Source organism: Vigna umbellata, chromosome 2 (genome assembly GCF_029865625.1).
Source record: "Vigna umbellata cultivar VRB3 chromosome 2, Vumbellata_1.0, whole genome shotgun sequence".
NCBI classification, from domain to species: Eukaryota; Viridiplantae; Streptophyta; class Magnoliopsida; order Fabales; family Fabaceae; genus Vigna; species Vigna umbellata.
Window position 1 is genome coordinate 7,329,938 of NC_142166.1, and position 23,551 is coordinate 7,353,488.

At 33.8% G+C, this 23,551-nt stretch overlaps 2 protein-coding genes across 2 annotated transcripts in view; both read right to left on the reverse strand.

The window, feature by feature from the left end:
* The window catches only part of AIR9 (Outer arm dynein light chain 1 protein), a 32,214-nt gene extending 24,991 nt beyond the window's left edge, over window positions 1-7,223 (reverse strand). The window contains exons 1-10 of the mRNA XM_047293037.2: window positions 7,018-7,223; window positions 6,093-6,903; window positions 5,569-5,640; window positions 2,047-2,112; window positions 1,877-1,948; window positions 1,681-1,746; window positions 1,515-1,577; window positions 1,349-1,414; window positions 614-713; window positions 82-416 (exon numbers count right to left, since the gene is read on the reverse strand). Coding sequence (XP_047148993.1) covers window positions 82-416; window positions 614-713; window positions 1,349-1,414; window positions 1,515-1,577; window positions 1,681-1,746; window positions 1,877-1,948; window positions 2,047-2,112; window positions 5,569-5,640; window positions 6,093-6,872 — 1,620 coding nt within the window. The 5' untranslated portion in view covers window positions 6,873-6,903; window positions 7,018-7,223. The remainder of the gene's footprint in view (window positions 1-81; window positions 417-613; window positions 714-1,348; window positions 1,415-1,514; window positions 1,578-1,680; window positions 1,747-1,876; window positions 1,949-2,046; window positions 2,113-5,568; window positions 5,641-6,092; window positions 6,904-7,017) is intronic.
* Window positions 7,224-16,832: 9,609 nt separating this feature from the next.
* PWP2 (periodic tryptophan protein 2) lies at window positions 16,833-23,081 on the reverse strand. The gene is made up of 7 exons (XM_047316209.2): window positions 21,737-23,081; window positions 21,330-21,581; window positions 21,152-21,244; window positions 20,481-20,852; window positions 18,339-18,683; window positions 17,602-17,829; window positions 16,833-17,502 (listed from the first exon to the last, which is right to left on the reverse strand). The coding sequence occupies exons 1-7, from the start codon at window positions 22,934-22,936 to the stop codon at window positions 17,332-17,334; spliced, it is 2,661 nt and encodes an 886-aa protein (XP_047172165.2). The 5' UTR covers window positions 22,937-23,081; the 3' UTR covers window positions 16,833-17,331.
* Window positions 23,082-23,551: the final 470 nt, after the last annotated feature.

Sequence of the window (23,551 nt, forward strand, 5' to 3'; positions counted from 1 at the left end):
TCATACAAATGTAATGAACACAAATAAGATAAACAAATATACAAGTATAAGGCAGTGATAATGATGTAATCAACTCTTTACCTCACTGGTAGCATCCGGAATAGGGGCAAAATTTGAAAGAGATAAATCACCACAAAACCATTGATATTTTAAATCTAATGGGGGGCCTGTACTAGCTGCACCATCGGGAATAATGGCGAAGTGACAACGACACACATCTTCTTCCACAGGTTTATCTATGGAGGCTTCTTTGAGGAGAAAACCAGGAGGAATATGGTCTTTCCATTTCTCAACTAAAAAGCGGAAAGTTGAGTCTGCAGCTTGCTCAGGGCGACTGAAATCCCAACCATCTCTAATGCATAAAGCCGTATGTGCAGGATAACGCTTTGCTAGAGCCACTTCCTCACGAGAGAGATCTGCAAAACTTTTCATATTCAATAAATAAATTATCTTAATACATGATATAAGAGTTCAATGATTTCAGTAGAAATCACTTGAAGAAAACATATACGGCACATACTCTTCAACCTATAGTAAGAATCGGTTGTCTATCAATACAACAACAAAAAAACATACCAAAGGCTAAGAATAAGAATAACTTCACTATGCATACCTCTGTCATTGTACTTTTTCAATGTAGGTCCAACTAGTAATATTGACGCTGCTTCCAAATGAAGCATCTTAAGTATAGGATTCTCCTCCACTCGCAAATGCTACAGTACAGAAAAGATCACTGACAGTAACATCAACCAGTCTATATTTATGTATGCAGCCACAAATGCAAATATAACACTATGTATCACAATTAGATTCACAACCCAATGTCCATGGTGACTTCACTCTATCTACACTAATCTGATGGTTACCCTTTTCTCTTTGAGACAGTTTCACTCATTTATAAACATTCGGTTTGCACCTTAATCCAACCTATAAGTAGCTTTTCCATAGCCCAATTCTCAAAAAGAAGCAATACAATTGGTAGAACTCAAGAACAAGAGAAGACCCCAACCTAAAATACTAGTACATGAGATAGGAGAACTGATGGCAGCCTTTTTTCCCCTCAATGGCTTCACTCAACTATCAGAATTAGGCTAACATCTTAATTGAGCCTATTAGGCAGAACACTCTATAGCCCAACTCTCAATAAAAACACCAATTATTAGTACTAAAGCACAAGAGGAGAATCCAGTTCAAAAGACTAGTCCATGAGGTAGGAGAGCCTCCAGGTTTAAGTACCACATCAAGTAACTCATTCCACTCATTGTAGTACTCCTCCTAACACTAGGTTCCTAGAGAAAGGGAATCAATGATGAAATTCCTTACAAATAGAAAACAATTTTCTACTAACCTCAAGAACAGGTAAATACGGGAAACCCTTAAGAGTAGAAATTTTGTTTTTGCTGGCAGCTAAGACCTGCACCAAATTATTTCGTTCATAAGCAATTCAGTTATACACATGCATACACGAAAATACACAAAATACATATATCCAATACTTCATAAAGCTGAACAACCTGCAGTCGAGGTTGGCTAGCCATAGCAAGAGACTTCAACTTATTCTGAGCTACTGAAAGGAACTGCAAAAGATGAAGCACGGAAGATACCAAAAAGTTTTTTATGGACGCTGAAGTAAAATATCTGAATTAAAATTCAAAATGATAGAAAGGGATTTTAACTTGCCTCCAAATTAGGAAGTTGAGGGAGACTTGCCAATGATGTAATTTGATTTCCAGCAAGATAGAGTTGCTGCATATAAGTTAAAGATTTCAAACTGATGTTATTAAACAAGTATTCACATCTTTTAACTTTCGTATCTCAGTCACGAGACAATATCATCCACGCATTAAAAAACTAAATTCAACTGAAGGCAACATACCTGCAGTACTCTGCAATTCTCAAGAGGCTCAAATCCAGGCCCCTTAAAATCATTAAAACTTAAATCAAGAACCTGATAAAGTAAATAGTTTCCTTCAATCAGTGTATAGAAATCATTTATGATATTGTTCAGACATAACATCCTGAATGAAAATAATCATTATATAAAACCTTCACTCTGGTCAATATTTCTACTCCTTCCAGTGTAGACAAGAGATTGTCTCGGAGATAAACAAACTGCCAACAAGAATCATAAGTTTAATGATATTATTTATTAAAATCCTCAAAACAGAAAGAAATCAGGGTACAAAAAAATACAACTTGAAACACTCTCCTTTACTGTTATAGAGAAAATGTATAATATCTATTTACACAGCTATATATACCACAGAGACTCATAAGGAATCAGCTGCAACAGACTAACCATTAATCATCTCAAATTAACCACTGTAACTGACTAACCAAGTCAGTTACAGCAAGCACCCCTACATGAGTTTTATTTGATATGAGGTGGATTTTGAACCTAACTCAACCCTACAAACTGTCTTGTAAAATAAGTTTTGCATCAACTACTTAAATACTATAATTTAATCTTATCTCTAGTCAAAACGGAATCTCAAACCCACCCCTTCACAACAAAACATGTATATCTCAAGAATTAGACTAGAAATTTATAGGTGATCTAGTAGCAGCCCAATAGTGGGTGGAACAATAGACCCAAAAAATTTCGTTAAGACAGGCTCTAACATGGCTCCAATACGATGTGAAGAAATGGACTTTAAATCTAATTCAACCCTACAAAATCAATTTGTATGATGATACCTCCAACACAAACACAAAGGAGTTATACACTCACATTTGCACTATGGAGTACTTGGAACAAGTTATGGCAAATTGAAGAACAAAACCTAAAGCCGTAGAAAGGAATAGTTGCAGCTGAACCAACATCAACTCAATCCTCCTAGTATTTCAAGGACGGAAAACATTTAGAGAAGTGGTATGCCTAGGCCAATATAACCATAGAATAAAGTTATCAACCTTAGATCGTAGTGCATAACAGTTGCTCTGAAAACACTATAGCAGGAAGAAGAACGGATGCTGTTTAGATATTATAAATACAACTAAATAATTTATGCTACACATAAATACTCGAAACAAAACAAGATTACAAAAATTCATAATAAAACAACACAGTTTTATTTACATAACCACCATCAATCAAGGACTAAAAAGAACATAAATGGTAGTTATAATGAGTTAATGACTACTATGAGTAAAATTCAAGCAGTGCACTTTGATGCACAGACACTTCTCGCTTAATGAGTCATAGTGTTGAAATCATCTTTGACTCAAATACCTCTCTAACACCCATAAAAGATGTATCAAACAATCCTCATCAAGTGTACACCTTAAAAATTACATATATTGGTTCAAACAGTAGAGTCAAGTCCCTTATATTGATGAACATTGCGATCATTTTTCAAAAAAAAAGAGTCATACGCCTGAAATATGATATATTAAAAAATAACATTATATGTAAGAAAGTCACAATAATTGGAATCACCATAAGTCACAATCTCTAGGCAAAAACTGCATGTGAAGGGGTTGACTAGAAATATTAAGTGAAGTGTCATAATGTGGATACACAAAGAGGTTAACTTTTTGTTGTAAAAGCTTAAGTAAACACACACTAAATGGACTTCCTAAGGCATGCATGTTCACTATCCTTAAAGACTCACCCGTGATGTATTATAGCAAGTCCATCAAGACACAATAAGAACTTCTCGAATTTTTTGAGCAACTCAGAACTAGCAAGAAACTATTAAAGAGTAAAGTTAAGATATAAGAGAAGAAAAGATTAGAAGAAAAGATGAGAAGATATACAGAGGATTTTTCTTTTTATGTTCTTTCTATCTCTTACATTTTGCAATATGTGGGGTATTGTAGTGGAAACAGAGTATTGCAAAAGGAAAAGCAAACTTCCCGATCCGCATGCTCCCGTCTTTCCAGGGATTTTTCTTCTCATGGGGCCATCTCCAAGCTCTTTGATTATAAATATTGCAAAAGAAAGGAGATGTACTTTTGGCTCCCTATAACCTGTGACTTTATTCCGTTTGTGCTATGATCAATAGTAGATGGTCATTGATTTTATTAACAGAATTTTGCCGCAACAGTTCTTCACGTGGTTTCAATCGAACATTGCAATATATCCTTGGCAAGTAGTAGGTCGTTCCACATCTTTGGTTTCTTCCACAGATTTTGTGTTGCGGGTCTTGAGTTTCTAAACCCATATACCTCCCTATAAATAGATTGCTCGCTCTCCTCCAAAAGTAGACATCTTTTCTTTCATTCACATCTTTTCTCATTTATTCTTCTCTTATATCCTGGTTATTACGTCTAAATAGTCTCTTACTAGTTTTAGGTTCCTTGAAAATTTGATAAGTTCCTATTGTATCTTGGAGGTCTTGCACAATACACCATAGATAAGTCCTTAAGGACAATAAACATACACACCTCAGGAAGTCCATCTAGTTTGTGTTTTCATTAATTTTTGGGACTGTTATAATGAAAGAGCTTGGGGATGGGCACATGAAAAGAAAAATCCCTGGAAAGGAGAGCCTATGCAAAATAGAAAGTTTGCTTTTCCTTTTGCAATACTCTATTTTCACTACAATTTTAGTGGGTTGAGTTCCCATATTAACTAGAGATGTGGCGTAAGTAATGCTAGCACAGCTTGGGCATTCCTCATCTTATAGGCTAGTTTTGTAAAGTTGATTTAGGTTTAGTCAAAACTTCTAAAATATCGAAATTTATCCTAAATCTATTGTTGAACCACTTGCAATGTCAAACTCTAGACCCATAGCCCTAGCCATGAGGGGATTGTTAGAAAGCCAACTCAAATATGGTCACCACTAGGTCACAATGTCTCAAAAAGAACTACCAATAAAGGAGCTGACCAAAAAGACTAAGTCAAGTGTCACAGTGTAGGGCAACAAAGGTACGAGACACCAAATCTTAAGTGGTTGGGATCCCACATTGACTAAATATATGACCTAAACAATGCTTGTAAGGTTTATTGTCACCTTACAATTTGGTTTTGTGAATTGATTTAGAACCTAAGTCCAAAATCCAAGACTATCAATGTGTTTTTCAATAAGGCTTGCAATCATAAGGTAAGTTAATATACAAGGAAATACAAAACTTAATCACTATTTCAGATCATTTGTTATGTAACTTACAGTTAACTTCACGTGGTATATGACCCTTGCAGACACAACATTGGATATATACATATACCAAAGAGCAAATTCATATAATTTTTACATTATCCGTGTCAATGAGGTGCTTAAGCTTAATAGTTAATACATAATGGGGCACCAAAAATGCAGTGCACTTTCCTCAAATCTATTCTTTCATGCCAGTGAATAATTTGCACTTACTGTGTTTTTCAATGCAGACAGTAGAATGAGTTGTATTCCAAAAATACAAAGACAAAAGGAAAACGACAAAAAATAACTAAAGCAACTAAAAGAGAGCATGTCGACATAAATATATTTATATAAAGATGCTCATTGCTATATAAGACGTAAATAAAATTTGGTTGTTCCCTAGCATAAATTGTTTTAAACATTGTAATAAGCATTGAACATATTATGTAAGATACATAGTGAGATAAACAGAAGATACATTTACCTCTAAGTTTGAGGATAAGTTTAATCCACTGGCAGTGAGACTGCGAACTCTGTGTCCCCTTAGATCCAGTCTCTGATATAATATCGAAATGGGTTAGAAATCAGAATTAGATGATGAATGGTCTGAAAAGTCCATCGAAGTTGCTCAATATACAATAGAAGAAGTTTAACTTCAGAAAAACAAGAGATACCCGCAACTGCGCCCACCAAACACCAACTAGCAACAGTTACTAAAAGTTAATGAAACGTAGACAAATGGATCGACAAATTTCAAAAAGAATGATTGTGCTCGCTAATATATTAATTGCAAAGTTCCCTACTCATCCAAAAAATCATTCAACTGGTATTCATAATTCCTTCTTTTCCAGCAATTATTTCCTTTCCACTGTTCACACCTATGCAGACATTATTCCTTCATCCGATTCCTTCCCCCAATAATTCCATATCCACATGACAGCCAACAGCAACTCACCAATGAAATCCTTAACAGTAAACTTAAAATGTTGCCATGATCTCAAAACTTACCAAGTCATCATTGGCCTTAATCTCAACATGCGGAAGCGCGATAAACTTCGAATCCCGGCTATCAGGAGTGCCTCCCTTTCTCCTTCCAGAAAGTGCAGAAGCTCTATCCTGCGATGTTGACAGAGAGCCAGCCTTCAACCCGCTCGAAACCGTCGGCGAAGAAACCCTGGAAACAGTCCTTCGAGCAGAACCTCCACTGCTGGCAGTGCTATCCACGGACGAAGAACTTATCCTTCTCGAAACAGACGAAGCCGAACCTGAACCCGACAATGCCAGTTTACTGACCGGCTTCCTCGCAACCTCCGCTTTACTCGTACCAGAAGTCCTAGAAGCCGAGCCAACCGGCGAGGCCGCAACCGGATTCGCCGCAGCGCCGGCCCGTGAAGAAGTTACAGAATTACGCCGGAGCTCCGGCAGAGACTTTCGGATAGGTTCACTCGCCGACGAAACGCTGCTCTTACCTCCACCAACAGACTCAGCACTGGCTTTTCTCCCTGCAACAGAGATCGACGACTTCTGAGACAATCCTCCGGTACTGTTCCGTCTCAGCGCAGAAACCGAACTCGCGGAACCGCCAATCAAACCCGATCTCCTCGCCGCAACCGTGCCGGCACCGGCACTCGAACCGGTTCGCGGTTCAACTTTCCTTTTCGCCGCACCACCAGGTTCTGCGGCGGTTTTCGCAGCTCTCTTGGAAACTTCTGGAACGCTCTTCTTCGAGGAACTCAGAGGCTTTTCCGGCGCCACATCTTCGCCAGAAGGCTCCGACGACACATCCATTCGACCGCGAAGATTGCAGAAAGTGAACGAACTGAAAAACAAAAATAGTAAGTAAGTAACAAGTTAAAGAGCTAAAGCATGAAACTAAACGCGAAGCGCAATGGTTTGGATCTAAGTGCGAGGGAGAAAAGAAAAGAAACATAACGTGAAGAGAGAGCAGAATGTGCGTGATTAAAGTGGTTCTTCACGAGGTAGCTAAAAAATGTAGAGATCTAAAAGCAAAGCTGGATTAGAATATGAAGATAGAGTAACAGAGGAGTTGCGAATGAAGAAGAGGGAGTGGGTAGAGGGTAGCCAAAAAGCAAAAGGTGCATTGAGTGTGAGAGGGACACAGGAGCTGGAACCAATAAACGAGAGTATAGAAATGAAGCAAAAAGTGGGAATGGACCCTTGTGGGGTAGGGTAGGGTTCTCTCAATATTTTCAAAAAAATTTGTCGATAGCACGCGCCAAAGTAAGGGCGGGTTGTGAGACGAAGGAAGGAGCCACTCATGGACAAAAAAGTGATTTTCTTTTTGTCCTCATCACTTCATTATTTTTTTCCCTCTATCAATTAAACTTCGAAATTACAAAATTTCATTCATTTTGGTCATTCGGGATAGTAACGAAAAAAAAAAGAAAATGGTTTGTCCTCGGTTTACGACTTAGAATGTATTTTAAAATTACTACAACATATTAACATAAATCTTCTAAATGAAATAAATAAAAACTATCATGAAATAAGAAAAATGCTTATCCTTACCTCTTAAAAAAATTAATATATATAAAAAACTATGGAAATGTTTTATTTACCGTTAAAGTCAATATCGCGTATTTTTTGGTCTTACAAGGGCAGTTATACAATGTATAACGTGGAATGGATGTTATTTTAAAGTAAAATATTTAATTAAGATAATTTTACTATATTCAGATAATCTTAAATTAGTGAAAACACACGACATGTCTATTTTTTTTCTCACGATAAGATTAATTTTTATCACTGTTATTAAAATAATATATTTGTAACAGTTATGTGCTAAAACAATGATTACAAAAAAGTTATAAAATAAATATTTTTCATTAATAATTATACATAATTTCACATTAAATATAAGATAATTAAGGTGATACGTGTCATCATACACATGTTTATATGAAATGATAGTTTAATATAAAAAAAAGTTGTCTAAAATTGTTTTTATTTATTTTTAGTTTTGTTATATATATATATATATATATATATATATATATATATATATATATATATATAAAGAAATAAATAAATATATATATATATTGTTTTTTTGTTTTTTTTGTTATTTTCTATTTATCATCTATGAATTAATATAAAAGTGTAAACTAAATATTTATATAAAAATATAGGTAAAACAATTTTAAATAATAAATTTCATTATTTATTCACTTTAAAGTTATGTGTGACCAAAATAGTCATGTATTAATTTTATGGTTGAAGTAAAGCAAATTAATACAAATTTGTAATTAGATAATAATATGACCATGTCTCTATTTAAACAGTGATATAATATAATGTACACATTATATTTAATTATCCTTATTATATGCAGTTGTGAGAAATAACATTATTCTTGCTCAGGAAGAGTAATATTAATATTGTAACATTCCAAATTCTCACATCATCATTCATAATTTAATTTATGAATTGTAGTATTATTGTAACATTCCAAATTCTCACATGTTCATTCATAATTTAATTTATGTATTGTAGCATTACATTTAGGGTAATATTCCATAATTTCTCACTTGATAATTCATAGTTGATATATATCTATATGTTTTAAACTCAGATTTCAACTACAAATTCATAAATATAATTTGAATTCTTCTACTTTATTTTTCTATCTCTTGGCATTAAGTCAGACGACATTCTTTCATCTACTCCCGTATAACGAATTATATGATCATAAACCCAAACACAAACACAAACAAGTAGGGTGAGCTAACATGCAACCAATCATTTATAAAACATGCATAATTACTTTGATGCACTCAACAAACCTCATATAATAATTATGTCAGACACCCTCATACCATCATACAACAATCGCATCATAGATACTCATCCCACAATACCACAATTACTAATAGACACTCGTTCCACAATACCCAATGAACACTCATTCCACAATACCCAATACACACTCATTCTGACGATATGTTGATGAGCGGTCATGGGAGGTTATGCACTTGTGATGCCTTCTACTTCCTCTTACAAATACACTTCCAAAATACTCCATACCATCCACAAGGTTAGTCCTCAACACTATGTCCAAAACCGGCACATAGACCAGGACCTCCCGCCCCTCTCACCACATAATTCATCCTTCTCTACTTGAGACTGGATGATTATTAGAGTATCAGGATAACCTCCAACTTCAGGACCCTCAATATCAACATATACACACATACCATGGCATTACAGAATCTCTCTGCGAGACTCATACCATGCTCACATTCCTCAACTCATATTATACCTTTACGAAATCTCCCCATAATACTCATATTATGTTCAGATGCATAAATTCAAATCCAATATAATAAAATACAATCATCACAGAATCATACAAAATGAATATATCACAAAATAAATTAACAATACTAAAATATCACCATAAATGGTCACCGGAGAAGAATCAAATGTTTGACGAATCAAACTCACCATAAACGCCAGTACATATGACTAGTCACAACTTACTGGATTTGACCAGGACTACTCTATGATCAGGGATGTACCAACTCCGGTTTTTAAGATTCCTCTATCCTACCATCACAATTATAATTCATAATTCCATGTCTACCACAATAACATGAATTCATCAGAAATTTTCATTCCAACAAGATATATTGCACAATAATTTAACAGTACAAAATCTGTTCAACAAGATTTAAGTTAAAAGTTTGTCGAGTAGACTTCCAGGAAAGAGAGGTGCGTCACAATGGACAACTTAAGTACCAAGTCTTTCCTTAACCAAAGTGTTCCTCAACTAGTTTTAACAAATTTCTTATTTACAGATTCAAAACAACAGCATATAATATTAACACAAAAATTCAATATAGATAGATATACATTAAGCATTAACAGTATTCACACAGAATTTCAAGATATGAATAGTAATAAAACAATACTAAATCATAATATAAAAGCTTAGAAAGGTTAGCTCCCCTACCTCTATCCAGACTTAATCTCTTGCTCATAATTTGTTTCCTCGAAAACCCTCCAGAACTTCTACTCTTCTTGCAACTAAAACTTTATTCCTAACTCTTTCTTCTCCACTTCTCAAGCTCTCACTTGATTCTTCCTCTCTTCGTGCAAAATAGTCTCCCCTCTCATGGCTATTTATAGTCCAAAAATTTTTCTATTCAACAATTTTTTTAATATTATTTTATTATATTAATATCTTAATCACCACTTACATAATGGATCCCTCAATAATGTCTTAAAACATGGAGTGCTTTATCTACTATAAATATTTTAATTTTGTTTTACAAAAAGGTAGAAAAGAGTTTGAACCCATGTTCTTGAAATCACCACAATTTTCTACCAATTAAGCTACCAAAATTTCTTATTTAGCTTTCCATATTTTATTTTTACATAAACTTATTATATTTTCTATTCACAAAGAAATTTATTATTACTAGTAATAAAATTGTTACGGATAAATATTTTTCATAAATCTTACAAATATAATATAGTAAATTAATATTGTATTAATTGTAACACAACCTTTTTATTAGTAATCCAATTATATACTATATTATGTCATCTGTAGAACATTTGATTTTTAGTTCAGAGTAGTTGCTGTTCAAAAGTGGCCACTTAAGGGTTTGGGAAGAATGAGGTTTTTCAATTCAAATTTATTTTTCAATTTTTTTTATGTAAAATTATTTATTAAATTGTGATAATTTTTTTATTTAACTTTTCATAATGTTTTTTATTTTCAACTTGTATTCTTATTTTATTAGAAATTTCATCTAAATCTTAATATAGTTAATAATTTTGCAGTTTAATCTAAATAAAAAACTTCAGTTCCCATCAAATTATATGTAGAAAAACTTTTAAAACTTATAAATCGAAAAGTATTAAAAAATAAAATCTATCAAAATCTTTAAGATAAAAACTTTAGGATGAAAGAAAACAAAGAGAGACAACCTAAAATCTACGAAAGTCACAGATAAAAATATATTAAATAAAAATAAAATTTGGTTATAAAACAATAAAGATAATTAATCATTATTTTTTTTCCAAACAAGAATATAATTTGTTAAAAAATTATTTTAAGTTATTAAATATCATTTTTAATATCAATAACAATTTAAAAACTCGAATAATATTTAATTAAATTTTATTCTCAAATATAAATCTATAATTATTTTAACAGAGATATATTACTGCTAAAAAAATTTGAGGTCTTTTTTTCTTAAATATAATTTTATAATTAATTTAATAGAGAAATTTTGAGACATTTTTTGATAACATAAATCTATAATTAATTTAATAGAGAAAATATTAACGCTAATTTTTTAGGCCTTTGTTTTTTCTTCTTGGAGAACTTAAGCTAGTATTATATCTGCTTTACCTTTAACTGATTTGTATTCAAATAATTATTGGGATTTAAGTCAATTGGTTGTATTTTAAATAATATTCAGCATAATTACTAATCATGGATGATTGAGTTCTAGACAATACTTATGTTTTTCAATCATAAATAATTATGTCCTAAGAATGAATTAGTAAAAATAATCAAGTCGAAACAATATTCAAGATTTTACTTAATAGTAATTATGATCTAGATAATACTTATAAATTTTAGTCAAGAAGAATTGTTATCTAACTAATATTATATTTGAAATTTTAGTTAGAGTGATTGTTTTCAAATAATCATTATATATATTATATTATATTATATGTATATTTGTATCATTAATCTGCCCAAATTAAATTCAATAAACTGATTGAGAAGTGTTTGTTATAAATAAACATGATAAAACATTTACAGGGATTTCTTTTCTCTCTCATTTTTTCTTTAAATTCAATGTCTCTTTACTATAACTAGCTTTGCTTTGACATATTTAATGAAAACAAGTTTGAAAATTGTTATGTAGTAAGATATTTATTACATAAATAAATATCTTAGATATTTTAAACGGTTAAGATATTTATGAATAATTAACCACATTTTTAGATAAGGTTATTTTTATTTTAGCTTATAAATACAAGGGCAAAAGTCCAAGTACGTTCTCTCTATGTTTTAGAGACCCTAAATAATATTTCAGAGCAGTATTCTAATCACTCTCTTGAGAGCTGAGGCTCCATAACCCAGACAGCCAGGAGCAACAAAGACACACTGGAAAATATCTACACCGAAACAAAAAGTGTTTTTGAATCTTTTATCTATCAAACTTGAAGTTAAATCTAATATTTATCATTAAACGGAATCTATTAACACAACTATTTTAGAGTACATATGATAAATATAAACTTTTTTCAGTTCACATTGATCAATATTTGGGAAAATATTTTAAAATGCTTTAAAACACAATTTAATATGATTTTACAAAAGCTAACAAACATCTTAATTTGTTTATTCATTAATAAAAAAGTTTACTAATGTTTATATACTTTACTTTTATGTAATACTAAATAAGATTTTAGGCATTGTATACTATATATATCGTGAGATATATTCGTATTAAAATCAGAAAATAGTGAAGTAATTTATCATCATATATTATTGTTTATTACAACGAAAATCCAGATATGCATATATAAACATTCACCACGCGTTTTAATTCACATTCATAAGGTGTGGGATCTACGAGAGACGCCAGCATAGAACAGGAGAGTGTAGTGTAGTCTCTTCCAATTATTGTCGTATGAGGAAAATCTTGTATTGTTATAAAATCTCTCCTGATATTTTAGAAAATCCAAAGAAATTTTGTTGAAAAAGCTGAATTTTATTGAAATCGCTGAGATGAAAGTTTGTTAGAAAAATCTATTATTATTTTATTAAAATTAAAATGTTTTTTATTTTTTACTTTTTAATTAAATATTTTTCTTTTTAAAAAAATCAAACGAAATTCAGTGCTGAGATATATATATATATATAACATTGATTTGTATAGGTCCAAATGTGTCAACTTCTTAAGTTAAATATTTGTTCAAATTCATTATGAAGATTTTAGGAAATAATTTTTTGGATTTTGACTTTCGCATCTATCAGTCTTACCTCAATCTATGTTTTTTAAATTTACGGTATATAATTGAAGATTCTTTCGGCCTTGTTAATTATAATCTTTAATTTAGTTATTTAAGATCACGATCTCATAATCATTAAATTCCCTATCGGGAAACAGGTGTATGTAAGAGGAGAACGAGTCTCAAGAAGTGGAAGACAGGTGGCGGCAGAAGAATAGACGATCGGTTTTTTCTGAAAGAGTATATAAGCTAAAATTTCAAAAATTGGTTCCACTCTCTGCATGCGATCTTCTCCTTTAAATCTTCTGAACTAGTTTCTCCTCCTTCTCTCAAACTTCTCTCTAAAATTATCAGTTTTTCTTCCATTGAATCTCACGTTTTCTTCCATCTAATTATCCATCAGAGTGTATGTAAGGTTGCTGGTGGCAAGGATCCTACTTTCAACCGAACGTTTAATGTTTTGAACTGGTAGGTCTTTCTAATTTTAATAAAGTTTAGTTTGGGGCACATGCAAACCAAGTTTCTGTTGCTTGTGTTTATTTTCTTCTTCTTCTAAGGTTCTGATCACGGTTCTGGTTTTTTGGGTGGTTTGTTTTCCTAAAAATAGTAAATCTGGGAGGTTAAGTGTCTGGTCGTGGTGCAAATTTCATCTTGTGAGCGAGCGGTCTGTTAAGAGGTAAGGGAAGCTATTAAATTTAATTATGCATGTGTTGATTTTGTGTATGTATGGAATGAATGGATTGATGATTTGTATATGAGCGTATGACTTGTATGCTTTCTGGATTTTGGTGGTTCTGTATAAGTCGATAAGGATTCTGCAAAATTACGTAGAATAGTTGGGTGTTCGGTTATGGTTAGTGAATAAACTATCAATAGAGTTAGCATTTTGGCCTTACCAGTTTGTAGTCGTTCGTTTTATAGGAAGTGATTAATATATCAAGTGTTGATGGTTATATACAGTTTTAATCAGTCTTATTGAATTAGGTAAATTGGGTTTGTGATAGTTCATATATTATTATTAGTAAACTTTGTACTAGTAATAGGCTTAAGATATGTTCCTTTATGATAGTGTATAAGTTTATTTATATTTTAGCTAAAATATCTTAACGTTCGGTTTCCTTAAAAATATTAGGTTTATTGAATAGTTTATAGGAGTAATCATAGTGTTCGGTATAAGCTTTAGGCGTTCGGCTTTGTCAAATAAGGAAGTAACGTTCGGTCTTACACCAAGTGTCAGTAGTTATAAGTGCTCAGTATAAACTTTAAGCGTTCGGTTTTGTCAGATAGTGGAATATCGTTCGTTCTAGTGGCGAGAAGAGTTAAATATAGTTCAGCCTTAAGTTAAGAATTTGATTTGATTAGAGTGTGTATTCTTAAAAATGGGCTTGGTTCATGTCAAAGTCCTCACGATTACATGAACGATCGGTTATTTTGTCTGTTGTATTGATCTTTCCTGTCCAGTTGTATTTGAAAGTAGTATTATGTGAGTGTTCGGTCTTTTTATATGAAATGTTGTCTGATCTTGTTATGTTGATGTTATGGATTGGTGTTGGTTGTTTATTATAGTAAAGATTCATTATGAATGAGAAACATTATGGGTATTCAAGTATATGTGTATGTTTTTAAGTAATGTGGAAGAGAATTCCCGGGAGGAATGTCTCAGTGAAAGGTTACTGTGGTGGTAAAGTATGAATATGGATAGTGAAATTCATGGAGTTCATCCTGATATTCTGATGATTACCAATTCTCAAGTAGAAATGGATAAGTCATTGTGTGAGAATGGCATGAGGTCCTAACCCATAGGTAATTGGGTGAGTTATAACGGACTAACCTCGGGTGGCAGCTGATGGTTTTCCAGTTACTACATCACCCGAGTGCATGAACGGCCTCAAGCTACGTATTCATACAATCCGGATGGTCAAGTCAAGTGTCGGTTGTATAGTATTTTTATATTTCAGTTATGTGTGATATCTATATTGGCTCCTGTATGTTATAGCGTTCGTTCTGTAAGGGCTTGTAGTTTATTACATGTGTGAATACATGCTTAATTGAATTATTATAGCTTACCCTTGTTTTCTGTTTTATCCATGTTACCGTTCGGTTTTCTATTGCAATGATCATTATTGTTGGATGTGGGCAGAAGGGGAAGGGCTTACACTGGAGCAGGAGCTGGGTGGTGAGACTCCTACTGAATAGTTGATGACCGTTCGGTCGTATAGTATATATAGTTTTTGTTCTGTAAAAATAACCGTCCGGTTATATGTTGAACGTTCAGTAGTAGTATAGGAAGCTCTTGCAAAGTTAAACGAAAAATTTAATGGTTATTTTGTAATAACTTTGTATTATAGTAACTGTTCTATCATATTATTAAATGTGGACACCTTTATACAATGATGTGTTATATTTTTGGGATGTCACACACAACATTGTATTATTATCATATATCTAGAATTAACAACCTACAACCAATAAAATAATCTTTAAATACTTTATGACAGACAACTTGATCAGATATTGGATAAACCAGAGTTTGTATATACTCTGCTAGTAGCATTAATCGGATAGGATATCGCCTATCAACATATTCTCGTGCGATGCTTGTTGAAGACATTCCAACAACAATTCCGACGTCACATAGCCAAAAATGAGTCTAATCTCATAGATAATTTGATTATTAGGCTAATAGACTCATAAACATAACTCACTTAAATGGAATTTATGGTCAATGTAGTATATTTATAAATACTATTTTAATAGTTTACTTTTATATTTAATTTAGATTTGATCAAAATTTACTTTGAACGAAAAGTTTATGAAGGTAAAAAGCGACACTCCAAGAACATTAAAGTAATTTGCAAGTTTAGTTTTAATTTAGAATAAACTCACTTTTAATTTAGACTAGTTTAAGAATCACTTTTAATTTAGACTGGTGTAAGAAATACTTGAAAATTATGGTGCTGTGATTTCAGAAAGAGTTGAGCTTCCATGATTATGGGCAGCGGTCTGATGCGAATATTACCCTATTGAGATATTTGAAAGGAACATCTAATGTTCGAAAGAGTGAATTGATGAATGAAAAGTTATTGAAATTTAAATAAAGAGGAATTAGGGTTTTACGTTATGAGATTTTGATTTTTGTAATTATCTTAACTTTTATTGTTATGTTTTCATACTTAAAAAAATATATAAATACAATTCTCATCATCCAACTGTATTCATGATTTATCATTTGTAACACTTAAAAACAGTTAATATTATTAGATGATAATAACTACGTTAATGTATTTATAAAATATGAATCAAAATTTAAAATAAAGATAAAATCTAGAATTGTATTATAATTTAGAGACTAAAAATATAATTAATCTGTTAAACTATATGTGTGTGTATTTTGAAATATAAAACGTGATTTCATTTAAACATGTTTTAAATATTGACAACTTAAACGTAAGAGACAATTTTAGTTAAGGTTGGTTCTAGCTACAAAATAATATAGTATAATTTTTAGTTGTTAAGGTTGGACTTTTTCATAATATTTTTATATAATACACTTGTCATTTTCTTATTAATCCATTATTTATTTATTATTATACTAATATACTTTAAACCAAAGAAACAGATAATACGTATACTATGTCAATATGTTAAAAAATCTATATTAACATATTATTGTCCAATACTAAATTCTAAAACTGAACATTCATCAAAGATATTCCTGGAACAGAAAAACTCGAAGGTTCCTAGAAATTGAGAACGTTGCCAACAATTAATTTCACTTATAAACAGCCAATAACAATGGTACAAGACACCAATAAAAAATTCCACATTTGATACCACCCAAGGTGGTTGCTATCATCGGGGCAAAATTTCTGACCAAAATTTTCTAACATTTTCTATTAATTAATTCTAAAATAGTTGATTCCAAACACATTGCTGCGTATATCAAGCAGGAACCTCAACCTCTGCAATCTGTTAACCACCACATTACAAAGAAATGCCTCTCAAGAGATGTCTTGGTTAAATTGCCAGTAGACCGTGAAACACACCTCACGGAGGCCACACCTTCAAGAAATTGAAACTTCATTCAATTGGAAATTACATCAAAATCCTGCTGGATTCTTCAGAGGTTGCTTGCTAGTTGCTACTTGCTAATGATGTTCATCAGATACCAGATTTAAATAATACCGAGGTTGGAAAGGGATTCTTGAGCAAAGCTGCTAAAATCCAACGCGTGAATTCTTAAAATTCATTTTTTGGCACCAGAAGAGCATAAATACCGCAGCATATATTCGTTGGAGGAACATGTATCTGATAGATCCTGATGAATTTTAGTGATTGCTTTCTGCAAAGATTTTAATGATGGTAACAGATTGCGAGAGTTCTGCTGAATAGAATTCCCATGGGCCTTGCAGAGCTCCTGTCAAATCATACCAAAGATAAAATGATTTTATAGAACTGCCATCACCTTGAGCAGCAAACTTATGAATAAGACTAAATCTAAGCAAGTAAAGAATACCTGACACCATCTAAGTATAAATTCCAAATGTGGGCAGTTTTCTAAGAGATCTGCAAGTGCCTCCACTAATCGTTGGAGATATTTGTAAGGGATTGACGTGGCAACTGCAGGAATATCTGCTGGACTAACCGCAAATATACATTTTTTAATGAAGGAATCCTCATTCAAGCGAAGGCTAAGGATCAAGGCTTTACTTGGTTGATTTTCACGAAGAGCTTCTTCAACAGCCTGTTCCAAAATGCCAGCTCAAGTTATTAACGACATCAAAACAGTGCAGTGAAGGAAGAACATCATATACAGCTAGATGGAGTGCTATTAAATTTATATATGCTGCATTATTTTCAATGTTGATTTTGATTCCTTGTTTTCATGATTAAAATGAAAAGACGGATCTAGGACTTAGTTATCTTCATTTATATCTGACGGAAATTTTTACCATTTTTAATAAATTGCTGAGAAACGAAATCATACTTTTCTTGAATTTTATGCTTACTGTCATGAATAAAAAAAAACAATGATGTGAAAAAATCCGCACTTTCAAGAAGAAAATTGCGTCCTTTTCATGCAAGTATATGTCAAGTACCATCATAACGACTCAAAACACAAATTATTGGATGACAAGAAGTTACCAGAGTAGGTGTTCTCCAACTTATTTCTTACAACAGAAAAAAGTTCTAGAATATTCTTATATATTCTTTGAAATAAACAGTGGTAGTTCTTTCAAAAAGTTAAATTACCTCTGGTGTAACATTTATGTCAAGGTCAGTTGGATCAAATATGAATGATTCATCAACAGAATAAACCAAAACTCCCTCAGTTGTTGCTGCAACAAAACTACGCCCTGTAGGTGCAATCCTCAGGCACTTTGTCTGAATAATAGGCCTTCCACGGTTAGGCAAAGATCCTGGCAAGTTAAATCCTAGTTTCCCTCGAGTTTGTTTCTCAATGCCTTCTTCAATGTCACTGTTGTCATCATCAATCAAATCCAGAGGGCCAGCATCTGTCATATTTTTTGAGTTTAAAATGTCAAGCACTCCATCTAATGAGAGATTGTGAGTTATCTGGAAACGTCGAAGTAAAACCTGAACAAAGAGATTTCAATTAATGAACAGAACTGTACTACAATATGAGCAGAAGTAGATAACATAGTTCATTTTAAATCTGCATCCACTTTGAACACCCCGTCCTTATTTACACTACACACACGGGCAAGGGATGCAAACAATAAGACCACTCAGGCACAGCTGAGAGAAGACTTCAAGAGTAACATATTTTAACCATCACATGCATTGACATTCAATATAACACCTTCTAAGTAAAAATAGATTTCAGAGAATAAAAACTATTAGAAGTCCCACATCAACTAGAGATAAGGTCAATTTATAATATATAAGTGAATGCAAACCTTACCTTACAAACCGGTTTTGTAGAGTTGATTTAGGCTTAAAGTTCACCTCTTAACATGGTATAAGAACTATGGTTAGAGCCTATCCTAGGGATACCTGTTGTTTGTTAGGCATGTTGTTCCACCTGCTATCGGACCACTCATCAATGTCTAGTCTCACGCTCGAGATGATATCTATACCTCGGCATGAAGGGGTGTGTTGAAAGTCACACATCGACTAGAGATAAGGTCAATTTATAATATATAAGTGAGTGCAAACCTCACCTTACAAGCCGGTTTGTGGGGTTGAGTTAGGCTTAAAGTCCACTTCTTAACAGAAACAAAAAACTTTCATCAACCTTTGCTTAAGATAGATGGTTTCTGCCTCTTCAAGAGAAACAAATTTTCCTACTGATAAACCTAGGTAAAACGTAAATTAAATTGAGGGAGTTCGGTAAAAGATTATGAGGTAAGGTACCCATGAAAGGGAGGGACACTTTACAACCAGATATACGCCCTTAAGGTGAAATCTCTCAACCATCAAGATAATCTTTTTTTTCAACTATCCTAGTGACCAAATGAAGTTCCTCATCATTCAGGATATAAAAAAAAGGAGAAAAAAAAGGAGAGAATACGGGACAAAATTGATCCATGGAATAAGCACCTTACAAATTACACGGCACTTATAGATTTTATGGATGACTGGATCCTGGAAAGAAGTAACCCTAGGATTGATACCTAGTGAAACTGAATTGGTTCAATAATAAAAACCCCTTATGAAAACTAGGTTACTGGTGAAAATAAACCTTCAAACAAATCATATTGTAATGGAAATGCCTGGTTACAGCTCTAAGAGGAGGGACGGAGGTATCACAAGGATTTATTTTACTAAATATCACAAGAATGGATCAAACTTGTGAACTGAACATCCTTTCTCTACAAGAACTTATTGAGCTCATCAGCCTTTCAGTTCTGTATCATTTAACTAGGTTCGATGAGGCTCAAAAACAACATTCAGAAGCAACTACACTACATCAACAGAAAGCTATGCTCGATAAGGAAAGTATAAAATGATACGCCTCTTCAATTTTTAACCGATCCATATTTACTAAAGGGCAACAGTAGACATGGACCCGACATGGACCCCATACAGTATTTAAGCTTTGATATTTAGACAAAAAGTTATGATATAGAAGGTTGCGTTAACATAACGTTATTACTGAGTAGGTTTGTATCATTATAATACAAAAGTTAGTAAAATATTTCATGTTTTTTGTAGTTTATGAATTATCTAATTGCCCTACATGCAAAACATACCTGTTTAACCCTTAATGAGTTGGACAAAACTGAAGAGTAAAAACACATCGAGAGTATGCATGACATTAACATGTACAGTAAATCAATATAGAAGCTTCCTAGAGGATAAAATGTTTACAACCACTGCTGTGACTTTTACATATATATGAAAAATCAACCAAAGTGCATGTAGACCAACCTGATCTGCAACATCATACATGCAGATGTATCTGCTACTTCCCCCAGCTAATATGTAGCTTCCATCAGCTGAATAACACAAAGTTGTAAAGAACTTCCCTGAAGTTGAGTTAGCTGCGGACCTACGGTCAGTCATAAGACGCCCACCAGCAATATCTCTAGAACCTTCTATAGTGTACATCAACAAACCATCTACTGGGTCCCAAAAATGAATTTGCCCATCTAATGTGCTGCAAGCTAACTGCCTTCCATCTGGACGATACACTACTGTAAGAACATCATGAGTGTGAGGAAATGTTTCAACTGCTCCTTTTCCATCAAAGACATCCCACAGCCGAACAGATTTATCATATGATGATGAAGCCAAGACAGCCTGTACAAAGCGAAAAGAGATGATGCTAAGGTTTTTTGTTATTATAGATGTAAAACATAAAATAAAATACAAACTTTAGTACTTCCTTTCGTCATATATCTCAAGAAACAATAAAATTATTGATGTTTGATGATGTCCTACATGCTTAGAAGATAATATTATTTTATAAACTGAGAACATGAAACATGAGTTGACATAAATTTCTACCAAAGAGGAAACTTGGAACCGGTTAAAAATACTACACAAGATAAGAAATAAACTTATGCAAGCAAATATCAGCAGAAGAAAATATAACTAACATTTGTAGGAGAAAAGACCAGCCCATGAACAGGAGCTTCGTGACCACTAAGCACATCCAGCAAGCGTCCCGTTCTCATTGACCAAACAAAAATCTGTTACACATGATTGAGCAAAAAGGGTGAATGGTAAAATAATAATGAAATAGTTAGAATCAACCTAATTTGTACAAAACTATACCTCAAAGGAATCTGAAGTGCCTGCACATATCACTTCACCACTTTGATCAGCTGTCAAGGAAACAAACTGTCTAGAAGAAGGGGTTGTAAAGGTCCTAAAATTCCGGTAGCGTAATAAATCCCATGCACGAATGGTCCCGTCAAGAGATGCACTAAGAAGGCAATTGTTACTTGCCATAAAATGTAAAGCCGTAACAGAATTAGTGTGCTCCGAAAATGTAACAAAGCAAAATCCTGACGAAAGTGTCCACACCTGTAAAAACAACAACAGAGCTTTCACTTCAGTTCAATTCAAACATTCAATTTAAAACCAGCGCAACACACAATACAAAAGGCACAAAACAAAGAAATCAGTTAAAACTGGATCCAATTTCAAAACCCCACCAACCACAAGTGAAATTCAATCACCTTCACTTTATTATCATCTGCTCCGGTGGCAAGGAGCTGCGAGTCTGCCGAATAGGCAACGCAGTTAACATCAAAGTAATGACCCTGCTGCTTCAAAATGTAGCTCTCAGAACGCCACTCCCACACCAGCAGCTGCCCCAATTTGGCGCAGCCAAATGTCAGCCAGTTCCCAAGCTCGTTAAACACAGCGGTGGTAATTTTCTCCCTTGAAATAGATAGCAAATGAATGCACACAAAATCTGGCATCTGATACAACCCAAACACACCATTAGAAAATCCAACAACCACCATATCTAGCCCCCTATGATAATCACATGCTGTCACTTTTGCCCATCCCTGCATAAACCCATCCTTCCTCAATAACTCCCACTTTCCCTTACTCAGGTAACCCTCATCACCATCCTCAACATCAATTTTCTTCCTCTTCTTCACACCATCATTCTCAACAACCTCCAAATTCCTTTCCGCGTCCCTCTCCGGCGTCCCTGGCGAGGGCGGCTCCGAACCCTCAGCCTCACCACCACTATCAGATGTAAAACCCCAGCTAAATAAGTAACAATCCCTAGTAATCGTATAAGCCTTACAAACTCTACTAGTTTTCGAATTGACACCGAAGAACGAACCTACAACCGAATCCCTGTGCCCTAGGAGCAAAAAGGGTTTTTTCTTTCCACCACTATTCAATTTCTTCAAGCACAAGATTCTCGCGGTTAAATCCTTGGACCCGACGATGAGGTACTTGGAGTCCGGGCTCCAATCGAGGGTGGTTACTTTCGCGTCGAACTCGGCGAAGGTGCGTACGAGCTCGAAGGGGAAGTACTCGCGGCGGAAGGCCGGAGAGCGCCAGATCTGGACAAGCTTTCCGGTGGCGACGGCGATGAGAGCCCCGTCAGGGCTGAATTCTACGGCGGCAACGCGGTCCTTGAAGGAGATGCGGTGGAGGAGGACGCGGCGGCGTAGGTTAATGAAGAGGCAGCGATTGCGGTCGTCGACGGCGAGGAGGAATGTGGCGTCAGGGGAGACAGCGATGCTGGCAACATTGGAGGAGGACTGGATGGGGAGGGTGGAGGTTTCGGACTTGAGGAGGTCGGTGACGGCGACGCGGTTACCCACAGGGGAGAGCAGCAGGGTGTTGTTTGAAATTACCGCGTTGCCCCCTCTGTAGGGGGCTCCCAACAGATTCTGGAACCTGAAGTTCATTGCTTTGTTTCGATGGCGGTCGTGGTGGTGGTGGTAGAGTAGAACGGGTGCTTTACTTGCATGAACTGCGAGAGTTCACGGTGGTGTGTGGCGGGAATGGAGGTTTATGAGTTTAGGGTTTTAGGAGTAATCTGTGTTGAAGTCCAACACCATACGGTAGCGTTTTATTAAGAAGACACGTTTATAATTAATTAGATAACTTGTTTTTTTCCATGTTATTAATTTAAATTAAAAATAAATGACAGTAGTCCTTTCTTTCTTCAACCCGATAAAAAAAACTATAAACGCAGGAGTAAATTAATTTTCCCTTTTTAACTATTTTGTAATATTATTTATTGTTTTTATAATTTCTTCACCTAATTTTTGGAATATTCTTTTATCTCAATAAGAATATATTTTAATTTAAAAGTGCTTGGGAGGATTTGAAAATGAAAAGTTAAAAAACTGAGTTCGTGTTTTATAAATACAATTTTCAATTTTGTTTTGTAAATTTTAATGAAAAAGTAAATTCATAAGGTGGGACTTGAATTAGACGACATTCAATTTCTTTTAGAAATTAAAATTCCTACATTATGTGAGTTCCTTAGAAGGAAAAATATATACAACCCGCATAGG

Excerpts from the sequence above, each read along its gene's own strand:
- PWP2 (XM_047316209.2), bottom strand. The coding sequence starts at position 22,936 with ATGAACTTCAGGTTCCAGAATCTGTTGGGAGCCCCCTACAGAGGGGGC. Across the intron at positions 21,582-21,736 it reads CAGATGATAATAAAGTGAAG|GTGTGGACACTTTCGTCAGG; the intron begins GTGATTGAATTT and ends TTGTTTTTACAG. Across the intron at positions 17,830-18,338 it reads ACATAAATGTTACACCAGAG|GCTGTTGAAGAAGCTCTTCG; the intron begins GTAATTTAACTT and ends ATTTTGGAACAG.